We start from the raw sequence: 17,500 nt of genomic DNA, 5'->3' as shown, positions 1-17,500 counted from the left end.
AGAACACCTGACGCAGACCCTCCATCCTCAGAGCCGACAGACGCCGCTCCGGCCGGCTCCGCCTCCTCAGGACGGCCTGAGCTCTGGGGATCTGATTGGTCAGGACGGACTGACGGACCACTTCCTGTAACGCATTCAGAGATAAGAAGGTCAGTTCTTCACGTGTTAAAGCTGCATTCTCTCTAGTGTCCACCAGGGGGCGACTCCTCTGGTTGTATAGAAGTCTAGTCTAAAATGACTCTACTTCTCTCTTGATTTATTCCCTCAGTAAACATTGTAAACATGAGTTTATGGTCTCAATCTCTAGTTTACAGTCTTCTTCAATACAGCATGATGTTCATTTAGTACATTATGGTCCATTTAGAGTCAAACAGACCATAAAGCAGGGGATGATTTAGGGGCGGGGCTACACGCTGATTGACAGGTCTGTACCAGAGACGTACATGGTCACTTCCTGTTCACTGGTTGCAAAAGAACCAAGATGCCGACGGCTAACATGCTGAACTCGAGGCGTGAAAGCGTCTTCTTCAGTCCAGTCTACGGTCCTGAGTCTGAAGAGAACACAGATTACAACAGGAGTGAACAGTCACCTCCGTGGAGAGCTGCTCCCACTCGTCTCTCTGAGCCTCCTCCTGAGCGCGGTCCACAGAGTCGGTGTTGGAGGCGTCGCCCCCTGCAGGCCAGGGGAACCTCTTCATGTAGCTCCTCAGCTCGGTGACGTAGCGGTCCAGAGCGTCCACGCAGCCGCGGACGCCGGCGTCCTCGACTGCAGACACGACAGAGAACAAGCTGAGCGTCCACAGCTGTGGACAGAGGTGTGTGTGTGTGTGTGTGTGTGTGTGTGTGTGTGTGTGTGTGTGTGTGTGTGTGTGTGTGTGCAGCCTCACGCTGTGTGTTGGACAGCACCGAGCGGATCTGAGTGTTGACGAAGCTCATGGTGATGTTGAGCAGCTGCTCTGAGAACTGTCGGCTCTGAGCTTCACTGTTTGAGTCTCTGACGGCCGAACACAGCAGGTCCAACGCAGGACACAGCTCCTGGAAACCTGCACACACACACACACACACACACACACACACACACACACACTTATATACAACATGTATGAAACCATAATGGCTGAAGCTCCGTTTGATTGATTTGTACGTGATAAAATACAACAACAAGCATTTCAAATGAATAACTACGATGGATGCTAAGCTAACCCTGCTAGGACCTGAGGCTACTCCACTACCCAGCATGCACCCTGGCTGGTCTGACGCTGCGGTCGCAGAACAAAATGAGGTGTGAAAGCAGCGGGTCGGTGACTGTTGAGCTGTCGGCCGTGTTATCTGAGCAGACGGTGGTTGTAGTTTGTTGTGGACGGACTACAGCTGCTGTGGGTCTTTGGTGTGGAGTACGTACGCTCCGTCAGGCTCTGGGTGGAGGTCTCTGGCTGCTCGGCAGCAGGGATCAGGAGGTGTTCTTTACTCTTCAGGTAGAAGTCCACCGTGTCCAGCTGACGGTTCTTCAGTCCAGCCTGCAGCACAACAACAACAACACAGCTGTAAAAGAGACAGAGCAGAGGGACGGGGGCGGAGCCGTCTCCTCCTCCTACCTGCAGGGCATGGACGGGGATGGAGCAGCGCCCCCAGCTGTTCAGGTGACACACTGCGTCTACCGTCGCTGCACTGCCGAACAACATCAACCTGCTGAGCAAGTCCTGCTGGGACACCGAGAACAGGACCTGGAACACACCGGACTCTGGAGGAGGGAGACAGACAGGGAGACAGAGAGAGACAGGCAGGGAGACAGAGAGGGAGAGGGAGACAGAGAGGGAGACAGAGAGAGAGACAGACAGGGAGACAGAGAGGGAGAGGGAGACAGAGAGGGAGACAGAGAGAGAGACAGAGAGAGAGACAGACAGGGAGACAGAGAGGGAGACAGAGAGAGAGGGAGACAGACAGAGAGAGGGAGACAGAGAGGGAGACAGGCAGGGAGACAGAGAGAGAGAGAGGGAGACAGAGAAGGAGACAGAGAGAGAGACAGAGAGGGAGACAGACAGAGAGAGGGGGACAGAGAGGGAGACAGGCAGGAAGACAGAGAGAGACAGAGAGGGAGACAGGCAGGGAGACAGAGAGAGAGAGAGGGAGACAGAGAAGGAGACAGAGAGAAAGACGGAAAGGGAGACAGAGAGAGAGAGGGAGACAGACAGAGAGAGGGAGACAGAGAGGGAGACAAGCAGGAAGACAGAGAGAGACAGAGAGAGACAGGCAGGGAGACAGAGAGAGACAGAGAGAGACAGAGAGGGAGACAGAGAGGGAGACAGACAGAGAGAGGAAGACAGAGAGAGGGAGACAGAGAGAGAGAGACAGAGAGGGAGACAGACAGAGAGAGGGAGACAGAGAGAGAGAGACAGAGAGGGAGACAGACAGAGAGAGGGAGAGAGAGAGAGGGAGACAGAGAGGGAGACAGACAGAGATAGGGAGACAGAGAGGGAGGGAGACAGAGAGGGAGACAGGCAGGGAGACAGAGAGGGAGACAGACAGAGAGAGAGAGACAGAGAGACAGACAGGGAGACAGAGAGGGAGACAGACAGAGAGGGAGACAGAGAGGGAGACAGGCAGGGAGACAGAGAGGGAGACAGGCAGAGAGAGAGAGAGTGAGAGAGAGAGGAAGACAGACAGATAGAGAGACAGGAAGTTAGAGAGACAGACAGGAAGTTAGAGAGACAGACAGTTCATTTAGTCCCTTTCCTCCTCCTTGTGGTTTATTAACAGAACTATCTTTATAATATTTTAGTTTCACTTCAAACATGTTATTAAAAGAGAAACAAGCTGATGAGCTACAGTCTGAGGACCTATAGTCAGCAGATCCACTATAGATAGATCCACTGACTGAACAGAACCACAGAGCTACAGTCTGAGGACCTATAGTCTGTAGATCCACTATAGATAGATCCACTGACTGAACAGAACCACAGAGCTACAGTCTGAGGATCTATAGTCAGTAGATCCACTATAGATAGATCCACTGACTGAACAGAACCACAGAGCTACAGTCTGAGGATCTATAGTCAGTAGATCCACTATAGATAGATCCACTGACTGTGAACAGAACCACAGAGCTACAGTATGAGGACCTATAGTCAGTAGATCCACTATAGATAGATCCACTGACTGAACAGAACCACAGAGCTACAGTCTGAGGATCTATAGTCAGTAGATCCACTATAGATAGATCCACTGACTGTGAACAGAACCACAGAGCTACAGTCTGAGGATCTATAGTCAGTAGATCCACTATAGATAGATCCACTGACTGAACAGAACCACAGAGCTACAGTCTGAGGATCTATAGTCAGTAGATCCACTATAGATAGATCCACTGACTGAACAGAGCCACAGAGCTACAGTATGAGGACCTATAGTCAGTAGATCCACTATAGATAGATCCACTGACTGTGAACAGAACCACAGAGCTACAGTCTGAGGATCTATAGTCAGTAGATCCACTATAGATAGATCCACTGACTGTGAACAGAACCACAGAGCTACAGTCTGAGGACCTATAGTCAGTAGATCCACTATAGATAGATCCACTGACTGTGAACAGAACCACAGAGCTACAGTATGAGGACCTATAGTCAGTAGATCCACTATAGATAGATCCACTGACTGTGAACAGAACCACAGAGCTACAGTCTGAGGACCTATAGTCAGTAGATCCACTATAGATAGATCCACTGAATGTGAACAGAACCACAGAGCTACAGTCTGAAGATCTATAGTCTGTAGATCCACTATAGATAGATCCACTGACTGTGAACAGAACTACAGAGCTACAGTCTGAGGACCTATATTCAGTAGATCCACTATAGATAGATCCACTGACTGAACAGAGCCACAGAGCTACAGTCTGAGGACCTATAGTCTGTAGATCCACTATAGATAGATCCACTGACTGAACAGAGCCACAGAGCTACAGTCTGAGGATCTATAGTCAGTAGATCCACTATAGATAGATCCACTGACTGAACAGAACCACAGAGCTACAGTCTGAGGATCTATAGTCTGTAGATCCACTATAGATCGATCCACTGACTGAACAGAGCTACAGTCTGAGGACCTATAGTCTGTAGATCCACTATAGATAGATCCACTGACTGTGAACAGAGCGACACAGCTACAGTCTGAGGACCTATAGTCTGTAGATCCACTATAGATAGATCCACTGACTGTGAACAGAACCACAGAGCTACAGTCTGAAGATCTATAGTCTGTAGATCCACTATAGATAGATCCACTGACTGAACAGAACCACAGAGCTACAGTCTGAGGACCTATAGTCAGTAGATCCACTATAGATAGATCCACTGACTGAACAGAACCACAGAGCTACAGTCTGAGGATCTATAGTTAGTAGATCCACTATAGATAGATCCACTGACTGAACAGAACCACAGAGATACAGTCTGAGGATCTATAGTCAGTAGATCCACTATAGATAGATCCACTGACTGAACAGAACCACAGAGCTACAGTCTGAGGATCTATAGTTAGTAGATCCACTATAGATAGATCCACTGACTGAACAGAACCACAGAGTCGTGTTCTTACTCCGGAGCAGCAGTCGGTGCTGTCTCTCTCCGCAGCGCTGGACCGGCGCCGCCTCGCCCTCCGCCCGGTGGAGGCTCACGCCGCCGGACTCAAAGTCCCACAATGCCGCGGTGGTCCCCCCGTTGCCGGGGCGGACGAAGGTCAGCTGGGCGGAGAACTCGGTCACGGTGAGCAGAGACGGAGCGGACGACTCGGGGACGGAGAAAGAGGCGGCAGACCCGCCGCGAGGCACTCTGCTGCGAGACGAGGACGAGGAGGAGGCCCTGTGGGGCTCCAGGTGGGGGAGGGAGGAGGACCAGGAGGAGGAGGAAGAGGAGGAGCACGAGGAGGAGCACGAGGAGGAGGAGGAGGAAGCTCTGCTGTACATGGAGGCCAGACGAGCTTCCCAGGAGCTACAGAGGAGTTACAGTTTGTTCTCACTACAGGAGATGTAAACGTTGTATGAACAGAATCACATGAATATAAATGTACATTAACGGCGGTCGGTTACCGGTCGGCCCTGAACGTCGCTCCGAGGGCGGCGAGGCTGCTGTCGGAGCTCGACAGGCCGTCCTGGTCTCTGTGGTCTCTCTGGTCTCTGTGGTCCTGGGGCCGGACGGGGGGGGGGGCGGGGGGGAGCGGCACACAGCAGGTGGTCTGGATACAAACTGGGAAGACAGGAGTGAGTGATGGTTCATCTGTGAGGCTACATCCACCAATCCTCAGGGTGTTTACAAGTCAAAAGAAAATCACCAAATATGAATGTAGAGACGCTGTACACGTCTCTGCTAACAACCTGTCAATCAGCGTGTAGCCCCGCCCCTAAAGCATCCCCTGCTTTATGGTCTGTTTGACTCTAAATGGAGCATAATGTACTAAATGAACATCATGCTGTGTTGAAGAAGACTGTAAACTAGAGATTGAGACCATAAACTCATGTTTACAATGTTTACTGAGGGAATAAATCAAGAGAGAAGTAGAGTCATTTTAGACTAGACTTCTATACAACCAGAGGAGTCGCCCCCTGGTGGACACTAGAGAGAAGTAGAGTCATGTTCTCATAGACTTCTATACAACCAGAGGAGTCGTCTTAACTAAACCGAGGAGCTGGTTTGTCCTGATGTACCTGAAGTAGTGGTCGAGGTCGATGGCGACGGCGCCGTGAGTCTGAGTGACGGCTACAGCTGTGCTGAGGTCAGAGGACACCTGGAGGAGGCAGAAGGAGGAGGAGGAGGAGGAGGAGCAGGAGGAGGACACGAGGTCGTCCTCCGGCTGGAGAGGAGTGAGGTAAGCCGGGAGGTTGATGCTGGCCAGCAGACCTCCATCAGTGATGTCACACACAGCTGGAGGGCTCAGTTAAAGAAGACTGGACTACAGAGAGACCAGGTCCAGGTCCTCTGTGGTCCTCATCCTAGTCTGTTAGCTAGAGAGTCATTAAGTCAGTTATGTTAGTTAGTCTGTCAGTTAGTTGGTCAGGTAGTTAGTTGGTCAGGTAGTTAATTAGTTAGTTAGTCAGTTGGTCAGGTAGTTAGTTAGCTAGTTAGTTTGTCAGTTAGTTAGTCAGATAATAATTAAGTTAGTTTGTCAGTTAGTGTGTCAGGTAGTTGGTCAGTTAGTTAGTTTGTCAGTTAGTTAGTCAGATAATAATTAAGTTAGTTAGTGTGTCAGGTAGTTGGTCAGTTAGTTAGTTGGTCAGGTAGTTAATTAGTTAGTTAGTCAGTTGGTCAGGTAGTTGGTCAGTTAGTTAGTTTGTCAGTTAGTTAGTCAGATAATAATTAAGTTAGTTTGTCAGTTAGTGTGTCAGGTAGTTGGTCAGTTAGTTAGTTTGTCAGTTAGTTAGTCAGATAATAATTAAGTTAGTTTGTCAGTTAGTGTGTCAGGTAGTTGGTCAGTTAGTTAGTTTGTCAGTTAGTTAGTCAGATAATAATTAAGTTAGTTTGTCAGTTAGTGTGTCAGGTAGTTGGTCAGTTAGTTAGTTTGTCAGTTAGTTAGTCAGATAATAATTAAGTTAGTTAGTGTGTCAGGTAGTTGGTCAGTTAGTTAGTTTGTCAGTTAGTTAGTCAGTTTGTTTGTCTGCTAGTTAGTTAATCAAATAATCATTAAGTCAGTTATGTTAGTTAGTTAGTTAGTTAGTTAGGTAGTCAGTTAGTTCCTGGTAGACCTGGTTAGTTTGGTTATCTGTTTCACTGAACATAACTGAATAGTGTATTGAATCCGTTCTCTTTACTTTAATTAGTTAATTAGTTTCATCACAGCTAGCTGAGTTTGAACTAGTCCAGTTGAAACATAGAAGTAGTTTGAGGTACTTCTACACACTATAGTATTACTGTATTACTACAGTATGGATTCTACCTCATGACCATACTGATCTGTTCATAGAGGATACATATGAGACCGGTGGAGCTGAGGATGAACAGAGTGTCTCTGCAGACACAGTGGTGGACAGCAGAGTGTCTGTCTCCGTCAGCCAGCCGGATGTTGCGGCAGGACAACGTCTGCGGCTCCGCCTCCGTCCGCTGCCACTGCAGCCGCAGCAGCCAATCACGGTTCAGCAGCACGCAGCCGCGGCCGGCGGCAAACGACAACAGACGCACCGACTGCAGCTCACACACTCCTGGAAATAAAGACTCGTTATAATATATCAATACATCAACCCTCTGAACCCAGAGCACTCTGCTCCGGTCACACTTCACTCTCTGTGGGCTTGATGTTCCCTTCAAAATAAAAGTCCTGCTCCTCTATGGGAACAGAACCATCATGAGGAGAAGTAGAACTAGAACATGTCTCTAGTGAGAACCACACAGTGATGATGACATCACTCATAAGGAAGAAATAAACGCAAGTTGAATTTTTCTGATAATTAATTAGTTTTAAATTGTAAACAATGGAAACGTGTGTATATATATATATATATATATATATATATACATATATAAATAAATATATATATAAATATATTAGGGGGGGACTGAGGCTCTACGTATTATAATTATTAAACTATTCACATGATTCAAACTCCTCTCCTCTCCTCCCCTCCTCCTCTCCTCTCCTCTCCTCCCCTCCTCCCCTCCTCCTCTCCTCTCCTCCCCTCCTCCTCCTCTCCTCTCCTCCCCTCCTCCTCTCCTCTCCTCCCCTCCTCCCCTCCTCCTCTCCCCTCCTCCCCTCCTCCTCTCCTCTCCTCTCCTCCCCTCCTCCCCTCCTCCCCTCCTCCTAAATGTTAAATTTGGTTTCTTCTCCTGATGGAAGCTTCGTGATGTGTTCAAGGGACGTCAGAAAGTTGAAAATCCAAGGATCATGTCTGTTTTTACAGCTTCTGGTTTTGATAAACTTTGGATTTCTGGCAATGTATTAAAAAAAACATGCTTTTTTTCAACCCTGGGGTTCAGAGATAAAGACACCGTGTCTCCGTGTCTCAGTGTCTCCGGTCTTCTGTCGGTCCAGTTTTCAGACCCGGTCCTGGTCCCGGTACTCACCGTCGTCCTGCTCCCTGACGGTCTGCAGCAGGCGGCCTGCGGGACATTCAGAGACACAGAGGACCGCGATGGAGGCCGACCGCTCCGCTTCCACCTCCAGCAGCTTCAGGTCCCACTGAGCTCCAACGGACACCAGTCTGAAGACACCAGGAGAGCCCAGGACCGCCTCCTCGTCCCAGAGGAAGCTAGAGACAAGGACACACCGAGGACTCTATACTGCAGCTCAGAGGTACATCAAGTACTCTAATACTACTGCAGCTCAGAGGTACATCAAGTACTCTAATGCTACTGCAGCTCAGAGGTACATCAAGTACTCTAATGCTACTGCAGCTCAGAGGTACATCAAGTACTCTAATACTACTGCAGCTCAGAGGTACATCAAGTACTCTAATACTACTGCAGCTCAGAGGTACATCAAGTACTCTAATACTACTGCAGCTCAGAGGTACATCAAGTACTCTAATGCTACTGCAGCTCAGAGGTACATCAAGTACTCTAATACTACTGCAGCTCAGAGGTACATCAAGTACTCTAATACTACTGCAGCTCAGAGGTACATCAAGTACTCTAATGCTACTGCAGCTCAGAGGTACATCAAGTACTCTAATGCTACTGCAGCTCAGAGGTACATCAAGTACTCTAATGCTACTGCAGCTCAGAGGTACATCAAGTACTCTAATGCTACTGCAGCTCAGAGGTACATCAAGTACTCTAATGCTACTGCAGCTCAGAGGTACATCAAGTACTCTAATGCTACTGCAGCTCAGAGGTACATCAAGTACTCTAATGCTACTGCAGCTCAGAGGTACATCAAGTACTCTAATACTACTGCAGCTCAGAGGTACATCAAGTACTCTAATGCTACTGCAGCTCAGAGGTACATCAAGTACTCTAATGCTACTGCAGCTCAGAGGTACATCAAGTACTCTAATGCTACTGCAGCTCAGAGGTACATCAAGTACTCTAATACTACTGCAGCTCAGAGGTACATCAAGTACTCTAATACTACTGCAGCTCAGAGGTACATCAAGTACTCTAATACTACTGCAGCTCAGAGGTACATCAAGTACTCTAATACTACTGCAGCTCAGAGGTAATGATAATAATAATAATAATATTAATAATGATAATAATAATAATAATGATAATAACAATGATGATGATAATAACAATGATAATAATAATAATAATGATAATAATAATATTAATAATGATAATAATAATAATGATAATAATAATAATAATGATAATAATAATAATGATGATGATAATAATATCAATATTAATAATGATAATAATAATAATGATAATAATAATAACAACAATGATAATAATAATAATGATAATAATAATAATGATATTAATAATAATAATAACAATGATAATGATAATAATAATAATGATAATAATAATGATGATATTAATAATAATAATAATGTATTCATGTCTTCTCGTGCCCATGGCTTCAGCTGTCTTCATGCTCACATATATTACATAAATAAGTCTTTTATCAGCTTTATTACATAAATAAGAACACACTCACTCTGCGTAACACCCGTCCACTGAGGCCGGAGGAGTCTCTCTGTCCGCCGGGTCCCAGACCACCAGCGTACCGCGGACCCCCAGACATCCAAGCAGGGAGCCTCCAGGAGCCAGCTCGGCTCTCCGCAGGTCCGGTACCCCGCCACAGTGCTGGTTCTCCGGGATCACACACACCTCCAAGGAGCTCCGCTCCTCCGACATCTCCGCACGGTGAACCGGGAGACCTGCTCAAACAACCGCGGTCAGACTGAACGGTACGCAGCGACAACTTCGACGGTAACGGAGACAAAGTTTGGACATTTCCTTCCGTCATGTAAAACAAAACAGCTGACTCCGAGTGGTCACGTGTTCTGTCTGCGGCTGTCAGCTGACCAGACCTGACCAATAGAGAAACGAAAGAGAAAGACCGTTTAATCGAATGACGATCGTGGTGTCGAGAAAGAAACGATTGAAACAAGTAGCACTTATAATCATGATTTATTTCATACAGAAATAACATTAAAAAACAAAATAACATTCATATATATATATATATATATATATATATATATATATCAATATTTTTTATTTAATTTTATATAAAAAAATATAAAAAATATATATATAACAAATTAAATACAAATGATGTTTTTGAAGATGTAGTACAGTCTAAAGTACAATACCTCTGAGATGTAGTACAGTAAAAAGTACAATATGTACCTCTGAGGTGTAGTACAGTATAAAGTACAATACATACCTCTGAGGTGTAGTACAGTAAAAAGTACAATATATACCTCTGAGGTGTAGTACAGTATAAAGTACAATACCTCTGAGATGTAGTACAGTATAAAGTACAACAGAATACCTCTAAGATGTAGTGAGGTAGAAGTATAAAGTAGCATAATGAGGAAATACTCAAGTAAAGTACAAGTATTTCGAAATATTGTACAGTTACAGTTTGATCGTTCATCGATTGTTTTTCCCTGGAAACAAAAATACAGGAAGCGGAAGTGAGACGGATGCGCTGATTGGCTGCGAGGGACCCAGCAGACCTCGGTGTAATTGTTCACACTTCCGGTGTCCGTTAAGCGCACTTCCGTGTTTAGATAGAGATCAACAGGAAGTCCTGAACGATGGAGGAGAAAGCGTTAGAAGTGTACGGTGAGTGGAGACTGCGTGCTGCGCTTAAACACAACATTTATTCAATGGAGTTTGGTGAGGCTGGAGTGAAATGCGCATGCGCAGTTCTCTAAACTGTGTCTGGTGTGTTTGCATAGAAATGGCAAAAAGTACCAGAACAGAACTTAAATGTATGTTTCTATGAATGAAGTTTGGTGTGTTTGGACTGAGTCCCACCTCGTGTGACGTATGAGGCGTCATAACCATCATAGAGCGTTTAATTCTGCTGCAATATGAACTACAGGTGACAGAAAAGATGGGTTCAGCTCCTTTAAAGTGTGTTTCCTGTTTGTGGAGTTATTTGTGACTAATGTCGTCGTCCCCCCCCCCCCCCCCCCCCCAGACGTGATCCGGTCGATCCGGGACCCGGAGAAGCCCAACACCCTGGAGGAGCTGGACGTGGTGACGGAGAAGTGTGTGGAGGTCCAGGAGCTCGGAGAGGACGAGTACCTGATCATCATCAAGTTCTCCCCAACCGTCCCTCACTGCTCCCTGGCCACGCTGATCGGTGAGTCAGCTGATCGACAACCGCATACACATATATATACTGTAAATATACATGTATACACACATATATATACAGTATATATGTATGTATATAAATAACAGACGAGAAACTAACCTGAACCCTCAGAAGGCTTTTCAACACACAGATGTCAGCAGAGGTGTCGCACTTGTTTCTAGTTTTTGCAAAATATATAATCTAATAATATTTAAATTATTCTATTCTATTTCATTATTAATGTATAATTCATTCTTCTTCTTCTCCTCCTCCTCCTCCTCCTCCTCCTCTCATCGTTGTGTCTGCAGGTCTCTGCTTACAAGTGAAGCTGCAGAGATGTTTGCCGTTCAAACACAAGGTGAGCAGCACAGGAGTGACTTTTCTTTCCTGTAGACTCTAGACAGTGAGAACCTCTGATCTCTGTAGAGTCTAGAGAGATCAGAGGTTCTCACACTGACACCGTTCATCAGACGTCAGCTTCTCTCCCTCATGGTCCTCTGGACATTCAGAGCCTCTCCAACGGCCCAAAAATGTCAAATTATCTCCGTTAAATGAATGCAGAAAGCTCTTTTATCAGCTGCTGTCTGCCGTGTACCGGTGGATGAACGGACTACCGTCGCTGGATCGCTGAGATGCTTTACGTGTCGTAACACAGAAGGTTAAAGCCGACTTTCAAACATTAACACGAGACCAAACAGAAGATTGAACTTCTGGAGTTCAGACAGGAAATAGCTGTTGTTTCATGAACAATAAAGGCAGTAAAACAAACAATCAGGACGCCAGTCAGCTGTTTATTCACGAGCCGGTTCCAGAGGTGAGAGGTCGAGCAGAGAGAGGAGATCCTGGACGGGCATCAAACACACGGCATGGAGAGAGCAGCTGGAGAGACGAGGAGCCTCTTGATCAGAGGAGAGTTTTCTGTCAGGAAGCTGCTGAACATCTGCTCAACATCTGCTCACGTTACAGCAGCTCCTGCTTTTTCCTTATTTCAGTTTTTTACCTTTTTTCTTTATTTATTATACCGTTAACGTTCGTTACGTTTGCACTTTTCACTTTGCTGCTGTAATCCTGCAAATGTCCCCGACTAATAAGGATTATCGTATCGTAATTTATTGTGTCGTATCGTAACTTATTGTAACTTATCGCAACTTGTCTTATTGTAACTTATTGTGTCGTATCGTAAGTTATCGTATCGTAAGTTATTGTGTCGTATCGTAACTTATCGTATCGTAACTTATCGTAACGTAACTTATTGTATCGTAACTTGTCTTATCGTAACTTATCGTGTCGTAACTTATCGTGGCGTATCGTAAGTTATCGTATCGTAACTTTTTCATATCGTAACTTATCGTAACGTAACTTATCGTATCATAACTTGTCTTATCGTAACTTATCGTGTCGTAACTTATCGTATCATAACTTGTCTTATCGTAATTTATCGTGTCGTAACTGACCGTGTCGTATCGTATCTTATCGTGTTGTAACATATCTTATCGTAACTTATTGTGTCGTAATGTTTTTTATTTTATTTAAATATTCCGATGATATAAATGTGATACATTTCCATTTATTTCTGAAGATATTTTACAGGTTATGCAAAAACCAGAACTTCATAGACTCGATATCAACACTTCATGCTTCACAACAATGTGAACCATTCAGTCAGATTATGTCAGATTCTCGTTTTCCTTTAAAGCATTTCTTTATGGGTCTGTTGGAAGGTTATTGTTTAAAAACAACCTCAGAACATGTTTATATGTATTCTGTTGTTTTGTACGATTTACTCTTTTGTCCCATTTCTCTGTTGGTCTCTGTTATTGCTCATTACAAGCGTTTGTGTTTAATTTAACTCATTTAGAATACGTTGTACTCTTAATTGAAGTTCCTGAATAATTAACTTACAGCACAGCTTGCGGCTGCATTTTAACATCTGCTGTTCTTTCTCTTCTCAGTTGGAAATCTACATTTCAGAGGGAACCCATTCTACTGAAGAAGACAGTGAGTTCATCTTCTTTTCTACTGTAGACTGAACCACCTCCCTCTGAGTCACGTTCAGTGTTCTGTAGCGAGGAGTCAACACCACGTTTAAAGGAACAGTGGGAAGTATTCAGGGTTCTACAGGCAGAAGTGGAACATAATAATAAATATGTTTTCATCAGTTTTTAATCACCTCAAACTAAGTTGTTTTTCTTCAGTGTATCTTCAAACAACAGTTTGTATGATATCTTATGAAAAGTTACTCCTCATTTGTCCTAACGTGTCTTTTCTTAACATATCTTATCTTAACGTATCTTATCTTAACGTATCTTAACTTAACGTATCTTATCTTAACGTATCTTATTTTAACGTATAGTAACTTAACGTATCGTAACTTAACATATCGCAACTTAACGTATAGTAACTCAACGTATCTTATCTTAACGTATCTTAACTTAACGTATCTTATCTTAACGTATCTTAACTTAACGTATAGTATCTTAACGTATCTTAACTTAACGTATCGTATCTTAACGTATAGTATCTTAACGTTTCGTAACTTAACGTTTAATATCTTAACATATCGTAACTTAACGTATAGTAACTCAACGTATAATATCTTAACGTATAGTAACTCAACGTATCTTATCTTAACGTATCTTAAGTTAGCGTATCTTATCTTAACGTATCTTATCTTAACGTATCTTAACTTAACGTATCTTATCTTAACGTATCTTAACTTAACGTATCTTAACTTAACGTATAGTATCTTAACGTATCTTAACTTAACGTATAGTATCTTAACGTATCGTAACTTAACGTTTAATATCTTAACATATCGTAACTTAACGTATCGTATCATATCTTAACATATAGTAACTTAACGTATCGTAACTTAACATATCGCAACTTAACGTATAGTAACTCAACGTATAATATCTTAACGTATCGTATCTTAACGTATAGTAACTCAACGTATCTTATCTTAACGTATCTTAACTTAACGTATCTTAACTTAACGTATCTTAACTTAACGTATCTTATCTTAACGTATCTTAACTTAACGTATCTTATCTTAACGTATAGCATCTTAACGTATCTTAACTTAACGTATCGTAACTTAACATATCGCAACTTAACGTATAGTAACTCAACGTATAATATCTTAATGTATCGTAACTTAACGTATAATATCTTAACGTATCTTATTTTAACGTATAGTAACTTAACGTATCGTAACTTAACATATCGCAACTTAACGTATCTTAACTTGTCTTAAGTTAAGTTTTCCAACTTAAGTCCAGCAACATGTGACAATTTCTGCTCGTTCCATGACATTGTTTCAGTCTTTTCAAAATAAACTTCCGTCTTCACAGGAAACTACTTAGTTAGGTTTAGTAAAAGATGGTGAAATACTTAGTTTAAGGTTACAGATTAGCGTTACACGTTTTGATGCTCAACATTTCTGATTCTTCTTTTTTTATTCAATTGTGTCTCTTTCAGTTGAACCGTTGAACATTTACTAAACTAAATAACATCTGTTAGTGAGGAGACTTTCTACAAAATAAAAGCTCTGTAGCAGCAGATTGTGAAGTGTTCATCGTGACTCCAGACTGATGTACAACTAGTGAAGTTTTGTGTCTTCAGTCAACAAGCAGATCAACGATAAGGAGCGAGTGGCGGCCGCCATGGAGAACCCCAACCTGAGGGAGATCGTGGAGCAGTGCGTCACCGAGCCCGACGACTGACGGAGGAAGCTCCGCCCACCTGGGAGGGGCCTGGAGGTCTAAATCGGAGGACTCACTCTGGAGAGTTTGGAGGTTTTCTTCTAGAGCGTCTCTAGTGAGGATCATGAATGAAAGTCGGGATGGAAGCCGGGACTGATGAGCGCGTTGACAGCGAAATGGTTTCACTATAACGGCTCTAAAAGTGTGAGACTGTCCAGTGTCTACATGGAGGACGATCAGTTTCTTCCTTTGTTCAGTCAATGATCTTTAGTTTGTGAGTCATACCAACCTTTATTTTTAGGTCTCTGGCCAGGAGACCACCTCTGGTTCTTCAAAGGTTCCATTTAGAGTCAAACAGACCATAAAGCAGGGGATGCTTGAGGGGCGGGGCTACACGGTGATTGACAGGTCTCTACGTCAATCCTCCTCAGTCCAGATAGGGTCACTTCCTGTTTATCTGTTGCTAAAAAAAAGCCAAGATAGCAATGATCAAAACGCGATGGGTTCATGTGAACGCCGTCACTTTTTATTGTTTCTCCTTAGATTCTGATAAAGATAAATGTGTCATATTTCTGTCTTTATGAATCAAAGAGAGTCTAAATCATCAGAGTCGTGTTTCTATGTGAGAAACTTTACAGTCTGAAGTCTGATTCTTTTAGATGTGATTATTTTTAATAAAAAAAGATGATTTATTAAAAGCTGCTTTGAGTCGTGTTTGATTGACAGAATCATTTGTCTTTGGATCTTATTATTGATATTATTATTAATATTATTATTATTAATATTATTATTGTCATTAAACACACTGTTGTTTACCTGTGATGACTTTGGGATCGTTCCCCTTAAAGAGACAAACACAATATTTTACACCTGAAGTGAAAAAAGGAAAATAAATAATTAGATTTGAAGATGATGAAGCTCTCTGTAGTAATGATGCAGCTGCACCTGTAGGGGGCACTGTGGGGCTTCATGAAAATCCACAATGTGAGAATTTAAACACAATATAGATGATGATGCAGAGCAATCTGTGAGAGGAGCAATATCCTCCAATATCTGTCAAGTATGAAATGTTTTTACTCCAACGTGTCTTTCAGACGTTCCGTTCAATTTAACAAGGTGAGCTGGTTCCTTCATCAAGATGAAATGAGATTATCTTTCATTACACATCAGGGACATTAACGTCTTCTTCACTTCTCAGTGAACAAACTGTTTGACGTCTTCTTCACTTCTCAGTGAACAAACTGTTTGACGTCTTCTTCCTTTCAAAGCTCAGAATCTAAACACTAAAATCTGAGAAAAAAAAATCAGAGCTTAGTTTCTTCTTCTTCTTTCCCATTAACCGTCTCAGGACCCTTCAGGTTTATCTGGTGACACTCTGGAGGGGCCTGACCCCTTAGGTTGAGACCCACTGGACCAAACAAGCTGACTGTGTGTGAACAGAACAGCAACAACATGCTGCTTCTACTAACGTCACATGTCAGTCACAGGACACACTTTACTGCACTACATCAGTACTTTTACTTTCAGTACTTTTTCTGGACTTTTTCTTGCAGTACTTTTTCTGTACTTTCACTTTCTGTACTTTTTCTGGATTTTTACTTGCAGTATTTTTTCTGTACTTTCACTTTCAGTACTTTTTCAGTACTTTGCGAGTATTGAACCTCTCGTCTCTGATATTTACGGACTGAGAGCCGTCGGGTCTCGTTTGAGAACATGACGGAGATCATTTCTCTGCTTTTGTGCTACAATTTCACATTTTTATTCTGGTGCTTCTGCTCATTTCTGGACAGATTCAACGCTTTTTATTTTCATCGACTGTCTCACTGAGCTTTCTGTTATTGTCATTATTTCCTTGCTTTTGCTGCTTTGTCTGTCTAAGCACTTTGTAAACTGTTTTTAAAGATGCTATATAAGTAAAGTCATTGTTATTATCATTATTATTATATTTAGCTTCTCTGACCACTGAACCCACCATGCCGAGCTGTATTGACACATGGCTCTACTTGCATCATCTGGTTTATTGTATTTGTTGTCCTGAACAGCAGGTGGTTTCTCTTCTGATATTAGATTTAGTCATGAATTTAAATTCATCTTCACCACAGCAGCGTTCTCCAAACACCTGTCAATCATCAACGCTGAATGCTGATTGGATAAACAAGAGCATTGGACAAATGAAGCCCTATCAGTTAGTTTCCATATGTGCCAACGGGATTAAAAACCGAGGACACGTTGTGCCAATATTCCTGTTTTTCATGTTGTACAATATGTGAATCAAAACACTGTCAAAATGCAAAGCTTTATCGACACAAACACACATTAAATGGTCTGTAACAATAACTCCAACGCTGAAAAACAAAAGAAGTAAAACATGAATAAAAAGAGTAACGAGACAAACTGTCTGCAGCTGCAACACATGATGTAAGAAATGTAACCCTTAAAAATATAAAGTGGAGTTTAAAATCACAGAGGAAGAAGCTGCATTCTCTCTAGTGACCACCAGGAGGCGACTCCTCTGGTTGTATAGAAGTCTAGTCTAAAATGACTCT

General features: G+C 43.2%; 2 protein-coding genes across 2 annotated transcripts in view; one reads left to right on the top strand and one right to left on the bottom strand.

The window, feature by feature from the left end:
- spg11 (SPG11 vesicle trafficking associated, spatacsin) overlaps positions 1-9,922 on the bottom strand; it is a 23,635-nt gene extending 13,713 nt beyond the window's left edge. The window contains exons 1-12 of the mRNA XM_068722713.1: positions 9,592-9,922; positions 8,049-8,233; positions 6,962-7,189; positions 5,702-5,918; positions 5,194-5,243; positions 5,087-5,162; positions 4,597-4,988; positions 1,596-1,741; positions 1,403-1,517; positions 888-1,043; positions 591-766; positions 1-124 (exon numbers count right to left, since the gene is read on the bottom strand). The exon at positions 1-124 is cut by the window's left edge and continues 53 nt beyond it. Coding sequence (XP_068578814.1) covers positions 1-124; positions 591-766; positions 888-1,043; positions 1,403-1,517; positions 1,596-1,741; positions 4,597-4,988; positions 5,087-5,162; positions 5,194-5,243; positions 5,702-5,918; positions 6,962-7,189; positions 8,049-8,233; positions 9,592-9,791 — 2,065 coding nt within the window. The 5' untranslated portion in view covers positions 9,792-9,922. The remainder of the gene's footprint in view (positions 125-590; positions 767-887; positions 1,044-1,402; positions 1,518-1,595; positions 1,742-4,596; positions 4,989-5,086; positions 5,163-5,193; positions 5,244-5,701; positions 5,919-6,961; positions 7,190-8,048; positions 8,234-9,591) is intronic.
- Positions 9,923-10,633: 711 nt separating this feature from the next.
- ciao2a (cytosolic iron-sulfur assembly component 2A) lies at positions 10,634-15,656 on the top strand. The gene is made up of 5 exons (XM_068722712.1): positions 10,634-10,730; positions 11,092-11,256; positions 11,559-11,608; positions 13,203-13,248; positions 14,875-15,656. The coding sequence occupies exons 1-5, from the start codon at positions 10,703-10,705 to the stop codon at positions 14,973-14,975; spliced, it is 390 nt and encodes a 129-aa protein (XP_068578813.1). The 5' UTR covers positions 10,634-10,702; the 3' UTR covers positions 14,976-15,656.
- The last annotated feature ends 1,844 nt before the right edge of the window (positions 15,657-17,500 follow it).

Source organism: Cebidichthys violaceus, unplaced genomic scaffold (genome assembly GCF_023349555.1).
Source record: "Cebidichthys violaceus isolate CVI_PGR_0920_01 unplaced genomic scaffold, fCebVio1.0.p SCAF_3, whole genome shotgun sequence".
NCBI lineage: Eukaryota > Metazoa > Chordata > Actinopteri > Perciformes > Stichaeidae > Cebidichthys > Cebidichthys violaceus.
This window is presented reverse-complemented; position numbering and strand designations above follow the sequence as displayed.